General features: G+C 40.1%; 1 protein-coding gene across 1 annotated transcript; it reads left to right on the top strand.

The window, feature by feature from the left end:
• Positions 1–283: 283 nt before the first annotated feature.
• On the top strand, positions 284–14212 carry LOC125744838 (deleted in malignant brain tumors 1 protein). The gene is made up of 16 exons (XM_049017112.1): positions 284–382; positions 3430–3747; positions 4039–4134; positions 4315–4512; positions 5289–5498; positions 6077–6376; positions 6501–6800; positions 7361–7663; positions 7752–8042; positions 8607–8891; positions 9587–9883; positions 9979–10260; positions 11017–11313; positions 12638–12763; positions 13523–13624; positions 13828–14212. The coding sequence occupies exons 1-16, from the start codon at positions 340–342 to the stop codon at positions 13980–13982; spliced, it is 3603 nt and encodes a 1200-aa protein (XP_048873069.1). The 5' UTR covers positions 284–339; the 3' UTR covers positions 13983–14212.
• The last annotated feature ends 1977 nt before the right edge of the window (positions 14213–16189 follow it).

Raw genomic sequence — 16189 nt, 5'->3', positions numbered from 1 at the left:
AATATAAACTTCAGTACAAAACATTCCTAATGCATCATACACCCAAATCACATGTCCTTATAAGGAATTAACTGACGTGTATTTATATACTGTATGCAAATATTTGACTCATCTTCAAAAGCATTAAGAAATAAAAAACAGTAATAATAAAATGTAAGATAATAAAACAGTAATGCTTTATTTTCATGTAATATCTAATTCTGAAGTTTGGTTAAAACCATTTTAGAATGCAGTTCCTTATAAAGGCAAGATGGGCAGGATGTCTATCACACTGGCAGGCGTACACTGGCGTCAGCTTTTCGTCTGAGCTTAACTCACTGCGGCTTCTGTGCTGGAAACATGAGGGTCACCTTACTACTCCTGTCTGCATGGATGTTATGTGGTGAGAATTTACCAGTTATTCAAAAAGCCTTGCACTGCGATTTTTATGGGGAACGGAGCCTATGCAGTACATGTTTAAGAAGCATTTAATTGGTTTAAATAATAAAGTTGTACTAATGTACGCAAAAATGAATTTCTACACAAAATTGAAATAATAATATATAGTATAATTCTAAAAGATTCATTTTAGATTTATAAAAGTATAATTTAAAAAGTCACTAATTGTTCTTTTAGCAGAACCTTTGTCTAATAGGGTTCAGACTCATCCTAAATTTAATAATAATTACTTTCACATTCAGCAACTTGTATTACTCTAATTGCATTCTTAATAATTAATTAATTTGGATATAAATGTCTAAACGTATATGAGCTTTTTGGACCTGCGCTGAATAGGAGCAGAATCTCACATTCACTTTATTACCATTTGCGTTATCAACAATAATAGCAGCATAGCTTAATAAAATCATTTTATCAATAACCTCTTGCTTGAAGTAAATTAATTTGCTATTGATTCTTTATTTAGGTGAATATTTTGCTATTTATATTAATAATCTGAAGTCTCATAATTTTCATTTGAATTATTTGCGGCTCTGTGTCAAAGTTGTCCATATTTAACTAAAAAATTAAGTAATGAAAATTATATATTGTAAAACAAATGCAGGCTGCATGGTGGCACTTTGGTTATAACTGCCCCACATACTAATAATAATAATAATAATAATAATAATAAATTGTATTTGTATTACACTTTATATTCTAGCAATCTCAAAGTGCTGCAAAGTAGAAGAGTAGTGTAATAAAAATACTATAAAATTTAATAATAATAATATAATAATATAAATAATATAAAATACAAAGACTAGACTATAAAGAGTAAAAAGTAAAAATACTCAACTAAATGTCTTTCTAAAAAGATAGGTTTTTAGATTTTTTTTTAAAAACATCTGTACCTCTGGGACCTGGGGCCAAGGCTCCATGTGCGTGGAGTGTATGCATGTTCTCCCCGTGTCATTCTGAGGGGTCGTGTGGGAACTTCAGACCCCCTGTGACCCTGAGCAGGACAAGCAGTTTCAGAAAACAGATGGACAAAAAAAAGTTATACAATCATTAAGCTCATATTAACTGAATTAGTAGCTTTTATGGATTTTATTTTGCATGAATAATATACTAAACACATGCTTATGTAACATTCACTTCCATATTATTACAAAAATAGAATAATTAATCAAATACTGGTGAAATTTCATACAGTAACCAAATGCAAAAAAATGCAAGCATACACTTTTAATTACAAAATTAATTGCCAAGAATATGGCATTCAGAAGAAATGTCAGGAATGCATTTGACTTCTCATTTAACGTGATCAACAGTATTGTAACCTAATAGAGTACTGAGTAATTAAACCAGTAATCATTAATTACACAATTGTTTGTGCGCCACACAGTTTACATTAATGTATGAAACTATTAATTTGGATTATTTAATAATGAAAAGCTCCCTCTAAAATATTGTCAGTCATTGAAAGTAATATTTTAGCTTTTTGTGACAGTACTTCTCTGTTGGATAAGTGGTTAGCAAGGGTGGCTTGTGCATGGATGGACGTGAAAGTGAGTAACACACCAGCGGCAGGACAGACTGGTTTCTTGTCCATAACCGTCACTGCCCATAGTTTCAAGACTATTTTCCCTTCCTCGGTTCAGATAAAAAAATATACAACTATACTACTTGCAATATTGTTGATAAAATGTAACATACAGTGAACATGGGACAAATGAAGGTGAAATGTACAGGTATTACTTAAGGCTATTTATATGTATGTATTTATACAGGGATGCAGAAAACTGGTAGACGAGTACGCATTCACCTTTCAAAGCGATACTGGTGGCAATCGATTGTTATAACAGCGAAAGTGATAGTACTATGGAAAAGTCTTAGATTATACTCAAATATTCATGTTGGTATTAAACTATGATATTAAATCTGTTAAAGTGTGTTAGCTTAGTTATTTCAAAATTTCTCCTAAGATCATGCCAGTATTTGCAGCAACTGTCGAATATGTGTCCATGTATTTTTTGACTTGACTGCTACCTCACCTTGTTTGGCTAAGGAATGCATCATTGAGTAATTTAACTAATTAAGTTAATTCATTAATTTTAATTAAGCTAGTGGTGAAATTGGGTTGGCATGACTGAGGTGCCCTTGTTCTAAGGAGCTGGTTCCATCCAGGTATCCAACAAAGTTTTTGTAGAACAGAAGAAATTCTTCTTTATTTATTATTGTATTACTGTTAATTTACATATGTTCCAATGTTAAATTGTGTTTTTTTTCCAGTGCAAATACACACTATCCAGTATATATAGTATTTGGCTCTTATATAAATTCTAATTTCCAGGTAGCACCATAGTGAGCTCATCATTATAAATAGTTTTTTTTTCCCTTCAGTTTTTTTTTAACTCTACTACCTTAAAGTTTGAACTTAAAAAATACTCTAATCTAAAAGCATATTTGTGGTTGTAATGATTGATGAGGCTGAGTCAGACTCTTACTGAGTTGTACTTATCTTCATAGCCACATCACAAACTCATCAGTGATAAGAGCGAAGTACGTTTCAGCAGAAAATGTGGTCAGCCATTTTTCTGCTAAATGTTGCTTTGGCGCTATCGCAACAAAAGTGGGTCTGCCGAATCCTTCAGAAAACCACTTATTTCAGCATTAGATTCTCATAATATATATATAATGGAAAACTATATGTACATGCCCTAGACGTAAATTCCGACTAACACTGCCACCCTTCATTAAACATGAAAATGTAACCTTTTTTGTTAGTTAACATACGTTACCACCATTTATTTGCTTATTTCTTGCATCAGAATTCTTGCATAATAGTGTTATGTAACACGATGGACAGACTGCATAATACTATGTCCAATGACCAGTGATCATTCATAAAAAAAGACTTGACCCTACCACCTAAGTATGTTAATACTCTATCCTGAATTTATGCAATCTTCGGAATATAGAACGTTTTTCCATTGTTCTTTCTTACAGAAAGCCAGAGGCTTCGTCTGCAGGGGAGCAAAAAGCCCTGTACTGGCCGTGTAGAGGTTTTATACAATGGCAGCTGGGGCATTGTCTGTAGCCAGAAGTGGAGCGAGAACAATGACCAAGTGATCTGCAACATGTTAAGATGCGGGATCCCTGTGACATACACCCAGGGATACAGCTACCCTGACGTACCTGATACGATGTGGATGAATAATGTCAAGTGCTCGGGAAACGAAACAAATCTGTGGAACTGCAGGTTCCCTGGCTGGGGCATCAGTGCATGCAGCCATAATTCTGATCACGCCAACGTCGAATGCTCAGGTTCAAAAGTGCTACCTAATTAACATTTTGAGTACTTATATAAAACATGCTAGCAACACGTAATGCATTCTACGGATAATGCATTGCGTGTCCGTCCCAATTAGCATGCTTTTCGGTCAAGCAAATTACTTTATTTGTACGAAAGTTTTGTAGACTTTATTTATTCAATAGCTAGTTCTGTCTCTGTGTGTTTCAAGTGCAAGTTTACTGGTCTCCCATTCAGGGTGTAGCCCAGATATATTCATCTATTGGGATGTTTGATTGTTTATTTGTTTATTCATATCACCCTAGAAAATATAGTGCTGAACTTAACAAACAAATGTGCTGGAGCCGTTCAGATCACAAATTCAAATGGAACTGGCCGTGTGTGCCACGATCACAACTGGGGTAAGACTGTCAGTGGCTCTTCATTTCATTAGCTTATCAATGACCCTCCTCCAGTGAGACATTTCTTTAATGCGAAACCTTTATCAACCTCTGCACACACATTACTATGCATTTTTATTGTGAAAGTCGCTACCTGAAGAGCGGCTCTCATTCTATGCCGTGCGTTTCCTTTCGGCTTAGATGAAAATGCAGCCAATGTAGTTTGCCGTCAGCTGGGCTGTGGGGAGGCTGACCGCACCCCACAAGCCGGAATCTTTTCAGCCGAAGGGCTCACTACCATGATGTCTGTGAAGTGCACCGGCGACGAGCAGCACCTCTGGAAATGTGAGAAAACGATCAAAGAAAATTGCTCGAGTGCCGCAGGAGTCATTTGTTCAAGTAAGTTTCTGACCGTTTTTCAGACCTATGCTGTATTTCCTTGCTACCAGCGTACTTTTAACTGCAAGGGTGATAATTAATATTGTTGTAATAATAGCAATATTAATATCAACAATACCAATAATAATATAATCAACAACAATAATAATAATAATAATATTAACAACAGCAACAACAATTGTTATTATTATTATTATTATGTTATAATAAAATAACTGAAATATCATTTGTACTACATTCATACCATCCTTTTAAAATATTTACATTTTCCTGCAAAATATATAAAAGAAACTAAAAAGAACACATCAAGATCTTTAATAGTAGAATTATTAATTCTAAATATTTAATAGTTACTTCAATATTAGTTCAAATACAAGAACTCATAGGTAGAAATTAGTGGGAGAACATTTGAGAAAGCACTTCTTTACGCAGCATGTAGTTACAGTTTGGAATAGTCTTCCTGTTAGTGTAGCGCAAGCTAAAATCTTGGGTTCTTTTAAATCAGAGCTAGATAAGCTATTAGTTAAGTTCTCCCCAAACGAACTTGATGGGCTGAATTGCCTCCTCTCGTTCGTAAATTTATTGTGTTCTCATGTTCTTATTAGAAACCTTTTGAAAAGCTAATGTAACTAATTTGTACAAAATGAAGAACTGTGATTTTGAAGCAACTTACTAAGTTCCATTTGAATTTCTTCTCTCTTATTTCACTGGTTTGTTCTTGTATTTTAAACTGGAGCCACGCGGGGCAAAAAAATTCATTTTTTTCCTTTTAACAGATCATACACATCTGCGTCTGAGCGACGGGGAACACCTCTGTGCAGGCAGGTTGGAGGGGAAAGTGGGCAAGACATGGAAGCCAGTATGTAACACCAGCTATCCTGCGGTCGATCCTGACACTATATGCAGAGCTCTGCACTGTGGTACCTCGAGCCTTCACCAACATTTATCCTGTAATACTTTTCAAGACGTCAGTCTCACCTGTTCTGGTAAAGCAAAGATTTTACTCTTCTTAATGTCACTTCTATTTGAAAATGTTAACACTTAAAATAGATATTTGATTTAGAATAGTAAATTGATATTGTAGGGTGGCATAGTGCAGAGTGGTTAGCACTGTTGCCTCACACCTCTGGGACTCGGGTTCGAGTCTCCGCCTGGGTCACATGTGTGTGGAGTTTGCATGTTCTCCCCATGTCGTCGTGGGGTTTCCTCCAGGTACTCCGGTTTAACCCCACAGTCCAAAAACATGCTGAGGCTAATTGGAGTTGCTAAATTGCCCGTAGGTGTGCGTGTGTGAGTGAGTGGTGTGTGAGTGTGCCCTGCGATGGGCTGGCCCCCCATCCTGGGTTGTTCCCTGCCTCGTGCCCATTGCTTCCGGGATAGGCTCCGGACTCCCTACCACCGAGTAGGATAAGTGGTTTGGAAAATGGATGGATGGATGAAGTTAATATTGCATGTGGCCATGGTCTAATGAAATGAGTCAATGAACAGCAGGTTATCTATATTACACACTGACAGCGATATGACAGCGATATGACAGCGTGCAAACACCTTCTTTTTGTGGCAGACAATGTTACACTGGTGCTCTTGGTGGAAGAAAAGGAGAGACACTGTTTTGGGGCTGTGCATTTCAAAAGAAATGATAAGTACGAGGCAGTGTGTGCTAATTCGTGGGATACAAAGGACACCAGTGTGGTCTGCAGGGAGCTGAAATGCGGAGAAGGTTTGTCTTTTAGCCAAACCACGACTGAGGGAGATGGTCAGGTTGACCACGTGGATTGTGATGGCTCGGAATCCTCCCTTCTGCACTGCGTAGCCCGACATAAACCGATCGCTAAGTGCAAGAAAGCTACTGTTATTTGCGAAGGTCAGCATTATCATTTAATAAATGTCATGTTATGGTTTCATCCTCATGTTTGGTCCAGTAATGGGTGGTAGTTAGGCTTTTATAAAGGTTTTATAAAGGTATGTGCTGTGTTTTGTGTGTACAGGGAGTGTAGAGGTGCGTCTTACTCACAGCATTGACCAGTGTTCCGGCATCGTGGAGGTGTTTTATGGTGGCACCTGGATGAGTGTGAGTGAACACGGCTGGACAAAGAATCACTCAGATCTCATTTGCAAAAATCAAGGTTGTGGCCTCAGCTATAACCACAGTGGCAAGTTATATATGGAGGGAGAGGCACCAGTTTGGATTAAGGTGCAGGGTTCTCCGGAGAATGATTCTTCAATTGGACGGTATTTAACTAAATCCAATATAATTGTTGACCACAATATCAAAGTAACATGTGAAGGTAAGCAGGGCGTGTTTTCCATGGACAGTCTCTGCAGACATCACATTCTCTTACCATAGTAATGAGTATTAAGTTCCAGATGACAGGCAAACACAACAGAAATCCAATCAAAAACATACTGCTCATTCTGTTCAATGAAGTTATTTTGTGAATTTTTCCCATTTAAGAAACATTCACAATTATTTTGTCAACAGGCAAATATTTAATTTTTGGCTTATTTCCTTGTAATTAAATTGCATGTGAAATTCACATTGCATGAATTTTCCGTGTCAAAAAGAGGAATCTTAATGAAAGGAAAACAGAAAAGTAAAACAGGTTTCTGTAAAAGCTTAGGACTTTGGCATACACACCTTTTTTTGTTTACAATAAATTCAGAAATATAATCTATATACAAGCTGACTAGGGATTTGCCTGTTTTAAACTAAGCATATTTTAACAAGACCTTATTTCTAGCACTATATCTTCACACAGGGCCCCTCCACCAACGGCAGAGGCATTTCCCCGTGACTTACTACACACAGATCTTGCCTAATTCTTCTTGTTCATTCCCTCCTTGTTAGAGTACAGAACTCTTCACCTTCAGGGTCAGGTGCCCTGTGCTGGTCAAGTAGCGGTCGAATACAGGGGCAACAACTATTGGCTTGCAGCATCTGAGGAGACTTGGAACAGTCAGTCGGCCGCCGTGGTGTGTAGAGAAAGGCAATGTGGGTATGCCGTTTCCTTTGAAAGCAGACTATCTAGAGAGGCAAATCAGATGTGGTGGAAGTACCTGTACAACTGCTCATCAAGCAAGACATCCCTCTTTGACTGTGAAAAAGTAACGCGTGCCAACCAAAGTGCAGTGGCCTACGTGAAATGTTCAGGTAAAGTGTTTGGACATCTGCTGATTCTTTATAATATTACTTTTAATGCATCGCGGTCAGAATTCTAATGCACCTACTGTCTTTGCAGGCAGTGTGTCTGTTCGTTTGGAAAAAACTTGCTGGGGGCAGGTGGAGCTATGCAAAAATGTGACATGTGGCCCTGTCTGTGCTAGCTCATGGACACTGGATCTCTCTAAGATGCTGTGTGAGAACCTGGGCTGTGGAAAATCTTTTCCTGTGATGGACAAGCACAGCCTGAATAGTTCATACCGATATAACAGTATCTACTGCCCAGCAGAAACTAAAAACATAACGCAGTGCAATATTAAGCTTCAGAATAATTCTTCTTGCAAGAAGGCCGTCAATGTGTTCTGCTCAGGTAGCATCATCTTTGCTATTTTGTATTTAGGTTAATTATTCCTTAAAAGCAGGTTTCACGTTGTAATGGAATGCATGTGGATGGCATCCCCACTGTGGGAAAAAAATTCACCATCCCCCTAAATTGGCCTCTGTAATGTAACATACGTAAAGGTAAATCTACCTGCTACTGCATCCGGACCAATGTTTTGGTTGATAATAACCTCCTCGCTCACCAAATTTTATCATGCCCCCCCCCCCCCCCACAAAGATTGGATTCTCACCATCCCCCGGAAACTGCTTGAAAGCTACTCGCTCTCCACATCCTGTTGATTACAGGCTTCACAAACACTTTATTTTCAAGCTTGAAACACCTTTAAGCCATTTTCCTCCAAAGTGACTCGCAGTAGAAGTGAAGGATGCAGTGCGCGTTTGCTCCTCCGGATCTGAACTCAGGCTCTTGTCAGTGTTAACGCGATGCTCTACTTGCGGAGCTGCAGAAGCTACACGTCCATATGTGCATGCGTCATATATACAACAGCTGCAAACAAATAACATGTTCATAAATGTTGTGGGTCTTTTTCAGCAAGTTTAAAAGCTAAACTGAGGGACTTGGTGGATCACTGTTCCGGCACCGCCGAGATCTTCCACTTGGGCCAGTGGAGTCCCATTTGCTCAGACACACTAAAAGAAAACCTTCCTGATTTGATCTGTGAACAAGCAGGCTGTGGAAAAAAGAAGAGCATCAACCCCATTAACTCATCTAGGCTAGGACTGGAGGAAATTAAATGCCACAGTGAGGCCTCCATAGAACACTGTGAAATAGGACATAGGAAGAATCAGTGTAATCAAGTCAACCTAAAGTGCTCCGGTATGTACGTCCGGCATGTGGTGCTCCTTATAACCCGACGCACGGTCGGTGTTCCGGGGGACACTGTGCTGTCAATCACCTCTTCGTCTTCATGTGCAAAACACGCTTTACGACCTTGTCCGAAAGTGGATACTGCTTCAAGACGTTCAGCTTTTCCTTTTACCCTGCTAACATCAATTCGTAATTCAGTAATACTTTTTACAGTTTCTTTTACAAACGTTGCTGCGTTTTCTAAGAACTTTTCCAAGACATGGCTATGGTACGGCGTGCTTATTTTAAATGCTACATAAAATATATATACATTACCGATGAGGCAAAATACCAAGTTGCCTTTAGCTGTAAGTACACTAAATGACAATACACTATATAAACAAAATTACTGGGACACCTGACCGTTGCTCCCACAGGTACATTTATGACACTCCCATTCTACTCCCATTCAGCTCACAAAGTTGGAAGCATAAAATTGTCCAAAATGTCTTGGTATGCACTCCATACTGATACCTGTGGGTTTACCATAGGATGTCAAAAAGGTTCCTGTGGGTGTAATGGTCAAGTGTACCAATACTTTTGACTATATACTGTATAATGATTGGCTGAGATTCAATTACTGCTGCCTTTTCCAGGGCCACATCTTGTTGAGCAGGAATTGACAATTCTTTTTTTCACCCCATCTTCCCCTGTCCTGCTCCCAGGCTGGGCCCGCATGCTGCTGGTCGGCAGCAATGATTCGTGCGAGGGAAGGGTGTTTGTGGTGAGTGGGGAGAGCCTCCAACCCGTGAATGTGGAGGGCTGGACTGTAACTGAGTACCAGGTGCTGTGTAGAAACCTGCAATGTGGGACGTACATCCGGCACAAGGGCCTGAAAAGAACTCTGGAAAAGTGGTGGCCAAAGGCATACACATGTACTGGGAAGGAGAATAAAATCTGGGATTGTAAAACAAGCAGCAGGCCGAGCATAACTGAGGAGCAGCTCTATATCAAATGCTCAGGTAAAATGGAACCTGAGGGGAGCCCTCTTAAAGTCACAGTGACTCCTAGCGCCGACCAGTTTTTAACGGCAAAGTGCTTCGTTTCTCCTTCACAGATAACCGAACCGTGGAGATATCTAATGGCAGCAGTTGCTCTGGCACGGTACAGATGCGCCATAATGGTGCAATACAGAACATTTGTGGTGACGGGTGGAACTTGACAAAGTCCAGATTGGTTTGCCAGGAGCTGGGGTGTGGAGATGCTTTCTACCACATCACTCCGTTCTCAGTTCAACATCAGGCCTACCATCTCGACTGCGTCGGTGAAGAGTCAAATCTCGGGCAGTGTAAATCAGAGCTGGGCTACTGTAATAGTAAGGTCTCTGTGACTTGCACAGGTATGTGACCCAATCCAAAAAACATTACTAGCTATGCCTAAATGAGAGAGACTCATTGAGCTACCACTCAGTGAAGCAATGTGTTCAGAGGAGTGTAGAAAGCATTCCAGACCGGGAAGGAAGCTTTTACTCAACTGGATGTACAGTAGTCGTGGATGGACTTCTGAAATGGAGCTGTTTGGTAATGCCATAAAACTGCCCATTTGCCTTAATCTTTATTACTGTTGAAACAAAAGATAGAGAACACTACGTCACTTATTTCCGTAAAATTTTCAATGGAGCACATTTCTTAAGTTTGATTATTTCCAGTAAAATATGTATTTCAGTTTAAAAAGATACTTAGCTGTGTGAATCAATTTTAAATTATTGCAAAATGAAAGCAAAAAAATTTACAGTATTAATGCATATCTGACATTAAAGTGGTATATAAATAGCCATTAAATATGAAAGACTTTTTAAATTTTTTATTTTACTTATTTCCACTATTTTTAATGAATAAAAACAGCTGTATTTCTTTCTCGAAATTAAATGTTGTGATAGGGAGGGTACAGTTAAAATTGCTTAAATGATTGTGCATTTGGGATAAAGTAAAACAATTTATTCAGAACAGTATCTATTACCATTTTGTTATTAAAGGTTAAAAGATGCTCTTCAAAGGGACTAACATGACTTTCCAGGCCTAAATAAGTGCAAAGATACTATGAAGATATAGATGTAGAGAGAGATTAATTCGTTTTTAATGTTTTCTCATTCCAGATAGCATCAAAGTTCGGCTGTCTAAGAATTGTGGAGGGGTGATTGAAATTTGCTACGGACACAGCTGTGAACCCGTTTGCTCCCTCGGCCCCTACTCTCAAAAGGAGCAACAAATGATATGTTCAGAGCTGGCGTGCGGAAATGTCCGGAACGAATCGGGGAGCATCCCAAATTCCTCAGTTCCTGCTCTCAACCTGAGAAATTCTCTGCAGTGCAAAGGCCCTGAAAACTTCATCAAGTACTGTGTACGAAGAACAGGCTGTAACTCAAACACATTCGCCGAGGTCTACTGCGAAAGTGAGGCTAAATATTAGTTCAACACATATGCGTTGGTAATGCTATGCTATGCTAACCCGTGTTCCACTCAAGATTCAGTAGCCACTCATCTAGTCAGGGCTTGTGGGGATATTGCACTCACAACGAGATACGTGCTGGGTGAGAGACAAGTCACAGGACTCTCACACACATATCTGCTTACTAAGGGCGACATCATCGGAATTGCTATCTTTGGACTACGGGAGAGAAACCCATTCACATTCAAGGAGAGCTCCGATGTAGTGCCACAGGGCCAAATTTAAAGCCTGTCCCCTACGCCGCTGTACTACTTTCTACGATTAAAACATCTAAGCTTAAAGTGTCTCATGTGAAGCAGCTGCTATTTTTGTTTCTGAGAGCACATTCACATGGACTGTGTGGGAAGATAATGCAGGGATGCTTATGTCTCATGTGTTACTCAGTTAGTTTATGTGCAGCAGTGCAGGATGATGTTAGACCACCGTACCGGCGTCATCAATTAAACTAGACCAGTGTTTCCCAACCTGATTCACTTGGTCTTTGGAGATCCAAAGACAGTCCAAAATGGAAGCTGGAAGGAGAGACCAAAAACATGGACCGTCTGGGATGGAGCTGGAAGGGAGCAAAAACATGGACCATCTGGGAGGGAGCTGGGAGGGAGCAAAAACAGGGACAATCTGTGAGGGAGCAAAATCAGGGACAATCTGGGAGGGAGCAAAATCAGGGACAATCTGGAAGGGAGCAAAATCAGGGACAATCTGGAAGGGAGCAAAATCAGGGACAATCTGGGAGGGAGCAAAATCAGGGACAATCTGGGAGGGAGCAAAAACAGGGATCATCTGGAAGGGAGCTGGGAGGATGGATCAAAAACATAGACCGTCTGAGAGGGAGCAAAAACGTGGACTGTCTGGGAGGGACCAAAAACATGGACCGTCTGTGAGGGAGCAAAAACATGGACTGTCTGGGAGGGACCAAAAACATGGACCGTCTGTGAGGGAGCAAAAACGTGGACTGTCTGGGAGGGACCAAAAACATGGACCGTCTGTGAGGGAGCAAAAACGTGGACTGTCTGGGAGGGACCAAAAACATGGACCGTCTGTGAGGGAGCAAAAACGTGGACTGTCTGGGAGGGACCAAAAACATGGACCGTCTGTGAGGGAGCAAAAACATGGACTGTCTTACGGTCACTGAAGACCGAGTTAAGAAACACTGAACTAGACCCATAAATTGTGATATTGATGCCATCCTATTAAGAGAGGGTTGTGAGTGTGATTCATATGTGTGTCGTTATGCTGAAGCTCATCCCGATTAATGTGTTTGGTTTCAGAGTTTACAGATGATCCACGCCGCGGCTCAGCTGGTCTGATCGTGGGAGTGATCCTGGGCGCCTTGCTTGTTATCATGATAGCTGCCTTCATCTTCTGGCAGGCAAGGCGCAAAAAATCCAGAAAATGTAAGTGAAGGAAGGGGTTAAATTTGATGGGATTTGGAAAGGAATACCGAAGGGTAACCCTCAGTAAATACAATATAACTCAGGTTACAGGAAGTGCTTTGAAACTTCCTGTCTCATGGCTGAACCATAGTTCCATGGTAGAGTACAGAGTATATGAACATGTAAGGAAAATATTTGAGATGTAATTATCATTTAGACTTAGCTCAGCTGTGAATCACAGACAAAGCTGAAGACTACCAACAGAGGGCGCTCTTCCTGTTGTTTTTTTTACTAGTTTAGGGAAAATTTAACTTACGAGCAAATGAAATGTTTTGACAGCTTCTTTAGCATTATTTCATTTTTGTGAAAATACCATGCGATGACAATTTGACACATTATAGAATCATTATAGAATTTGGGGGTGGGGGGTGGGTTACGATAGTATTGTGATAAAAAATATATATTTTACCACTGTTCAGTTAAAAACCTGGATGTGTCATTCTGCCCTACAAAGGCAAAACAGTAACTATGTTGACACTGAAACTTGAAATTAAATAAAACGGCTTCAGAGTGGGTGGGTGGGTAAATTATAGTGTTTTCTTCAAAACCAAGAATAGTTGAACTAAGATGTTTTATCACAATCAAAACAGAGCTTTAGACACCTGATTTTGGTCATAACAGTTTTCATATGTTGACTTTAGTATTCTTAACCTCGAAAATATGGGACATGTAGGTCAGGGGGCTATACTAAAAGGTCACCATGCACAATGTGTTCTACAGCGACACGTACAGAACAAAATCCGTCTATTTTTGAGAGTGGTGAATACGAGGATGTGGCCTCTGATGACAAAGAAATGATGAGCATGACTATGCATGAAGGAGGTTAGTATGACGACTGAGGCTTGCCCCTCTTGCACAATAAAGTCCAAAAATGCATGATCCACTCCTGTAGTCGAGAAAAAAACTACTGTTTTTTTTTTGTATCACTGTAACTTTATTTCTGTGTTGCATGCTGATACTGTAACTGCCTGTTACACTGTCCATCGATGATTGGTTATGTGACAGTTTTTACCTGTTTGTTGTAGAAGGAGAAGCTGTGGTGTGTGAGATAGAGGCCGCTCCCTCGGAGGACTACGACAATGTCGCACCTCTTGAGTGTGAGGAGGAGACAGCTGTTCTTCAAAGGTCACTGCCTTCTCAAGAGCACAGTAATGAGGGTCAACCAGGGGAGCACGAATGACAGAAATTATCCCCAACACATCAAATACCAGCCAGAAGTGGTCAGTTAGCTGGGTTTAGATATGTATCTTGTGAAACTATGGCTATCTAAGGCTACCTTCATTTGTTCTACTAAACTGCTTGTTTTCTTATTTTGATAACCGCTTCTACAGAACATGTCACTTCTTACTCCAATTCCCTGCGCTTAGTTTTTTTTAGCTTTCGGTAAACATATGTGCACATAGAAATGAAATAGAGATGCCATCTTGGATCTTTTTTATATGAAACTTTTGAAAATGTGCTTGGGATTATTTTTTGACAGAACTAATAAAAAAAATGCAGTCTTAGTGATACATACAGTATCTATGGTTTTCCTTGCATAAAAGTAAATATTTATTAGCAGCGGAAACACGTAATAAAAGTAAACATATTTGCGAATCATTTTATCATGTATACTATAAATATTTAAATTAAGAAAATCTAGGGAACACACTATACCTTAAGCAAATAATAGTCCTGTAGGGTATAATAATGCATAAGAGCCTGAATTTGCAAAATTCTGAATGATGTAAAAGGTCATGGATTATAGTTAAGCTACTCAAGCAGAGCCACTATCCAGTGTGTCGCTGTGACTTGGGGGATTGATGGAGCAGTTGGTTAGTTTGGGACAAACACACATTCTTAGCTGGGAATTTCCTTTGGTGTTGTTCATCAAACTGTATGTTACTTGTGGTTCTATAGTTTGATATACAGCACAAAGGGCAATTTTCTACAACATCACATACACCCAGTCTGATTAAATAATTGTAATTATTAGGTAATTATTCTAATGTAATTGTTTTATTGAGTAATCAGTTGCAAAGACATTTGAGCTTAGTATTTAAGTTATAAATGTTCTTTTTTGTTACTTTTAATTTCAAGGCATTATGATTCTTAAAAAGTGCTTAAAGTAGAAATGGATTTCCACTTCACACCATGTTCCACACCTGAGCTTCATGAGATTCGATTTTATAATCGCAGCAAGCTGTATATTTTTGATGTGCGTGCATCATTTCATGATACGTTTCAGAAGGATCTCAAAGTGTGGCAGAAGTATCATTTCATGTCAACGGCAAATCCAAAGAAACAAATCCTTTCATGGTCTTTACATGGGACGTTTTGGCAGGAGTAAAGCCTTATGGTCACAGGATACACCCTTGGGGGCTAATCTGTCACTCGTATGTCCTACAGGACAATACAAACACAACATCCCAGCAACCTCGCGTTTGCTCTGGAAAATGATGCAGGCTTAAAATGTCTCAAGGGGCAGACAGGGAAAGAGCCGCGTACGCATGCCAAAGCCCCCGCAAAGGGGCAACTTGTCCACTTCTGCTGTGCCTCCTGTTCCCAGAAGAGCATCGTGTGGCTTACATAGCAATACCCTTCACTCACTGCATTGGCTTTTATGGCCATGGATCACTGCAGCAGCTGGTAGCAGATGGAGCAACAGGCAGCGAGTGGGACTTACTGCCAAAATACTGCAGGTTCAAATCCTAAAGGGGGTCGCACTGTGTTTTTTAAATGTTTACATTTTTTTTTAAGTTTTCCCTTTCATTTATTTTACTTCATGTGCTACCATAATGAATAAAAGTTTTTAACATACATGAACACCAGTAATCAGCAGATGTAAATGGTGGTGCTGTTTAACCCTCTGGGGTCTAGGGGTAGGGAACACACTGTCACTGGCTGAGGCATGGTTACACATTTCTTTAAATATCATAAACTTAATTCAAGGCAAATAAATTATTTCCTATATATTTGATTTAGCATCACACTCATCTTAATTTTAATGTATATTGTAAATATGTTAGATATTAGAAGTTTGTAATTTAAAATTCATTTAGAGCAGTAGGGCCTGGGAACAGCGGGGTCTAAGAGCAGTGGGCCCTGGGAACGTTGGGGCCTGGGAACGTTGGGGCCTGGGAACGTTGGGGCCTGGGAACGTTGGGGCCTGGGAACGTTGGGGCCTGGGAACATTGGGGCCTGGGAGCGTTGGGGCCTGGGAACATTGGGGCCTGGGAACGTTGGGGCCTGGGAACGTTGGGGCCTTGGAACGTTGGGGCCTGGGAGCGGCAGGGCCTGGGAACATTGGGGCCTGGGAACGTTGGGGCCTGGGAGCGGCAGGGCCTGGGAACATTGGGGCCTGGGAACATTGGGGCCTGGGAACATTGGGGCCTGGGAACGTTGGGG

The sequence above is a fragment of the Brienomyrus brachyistius genome, chromosome 6 (genome assembly GCF_023856365.1).
Source record: "Brienomyrus brachyistius isolate T26 chromosome 6, BBRACH_0.4, whole genome shotgun sequence".
In the NCBI taxonomy this organism is placed as follows: domain Eukaryota; kingdom Metazoa; phylum Chordata; class Actinopteri; order Osteoglossiformes; family Mormyridae; genus Brienomyrus; species Brienomyrus brachyistius.
This window is presented reverse-complemented; position numbering and strand designations above follow the sequence as displayed.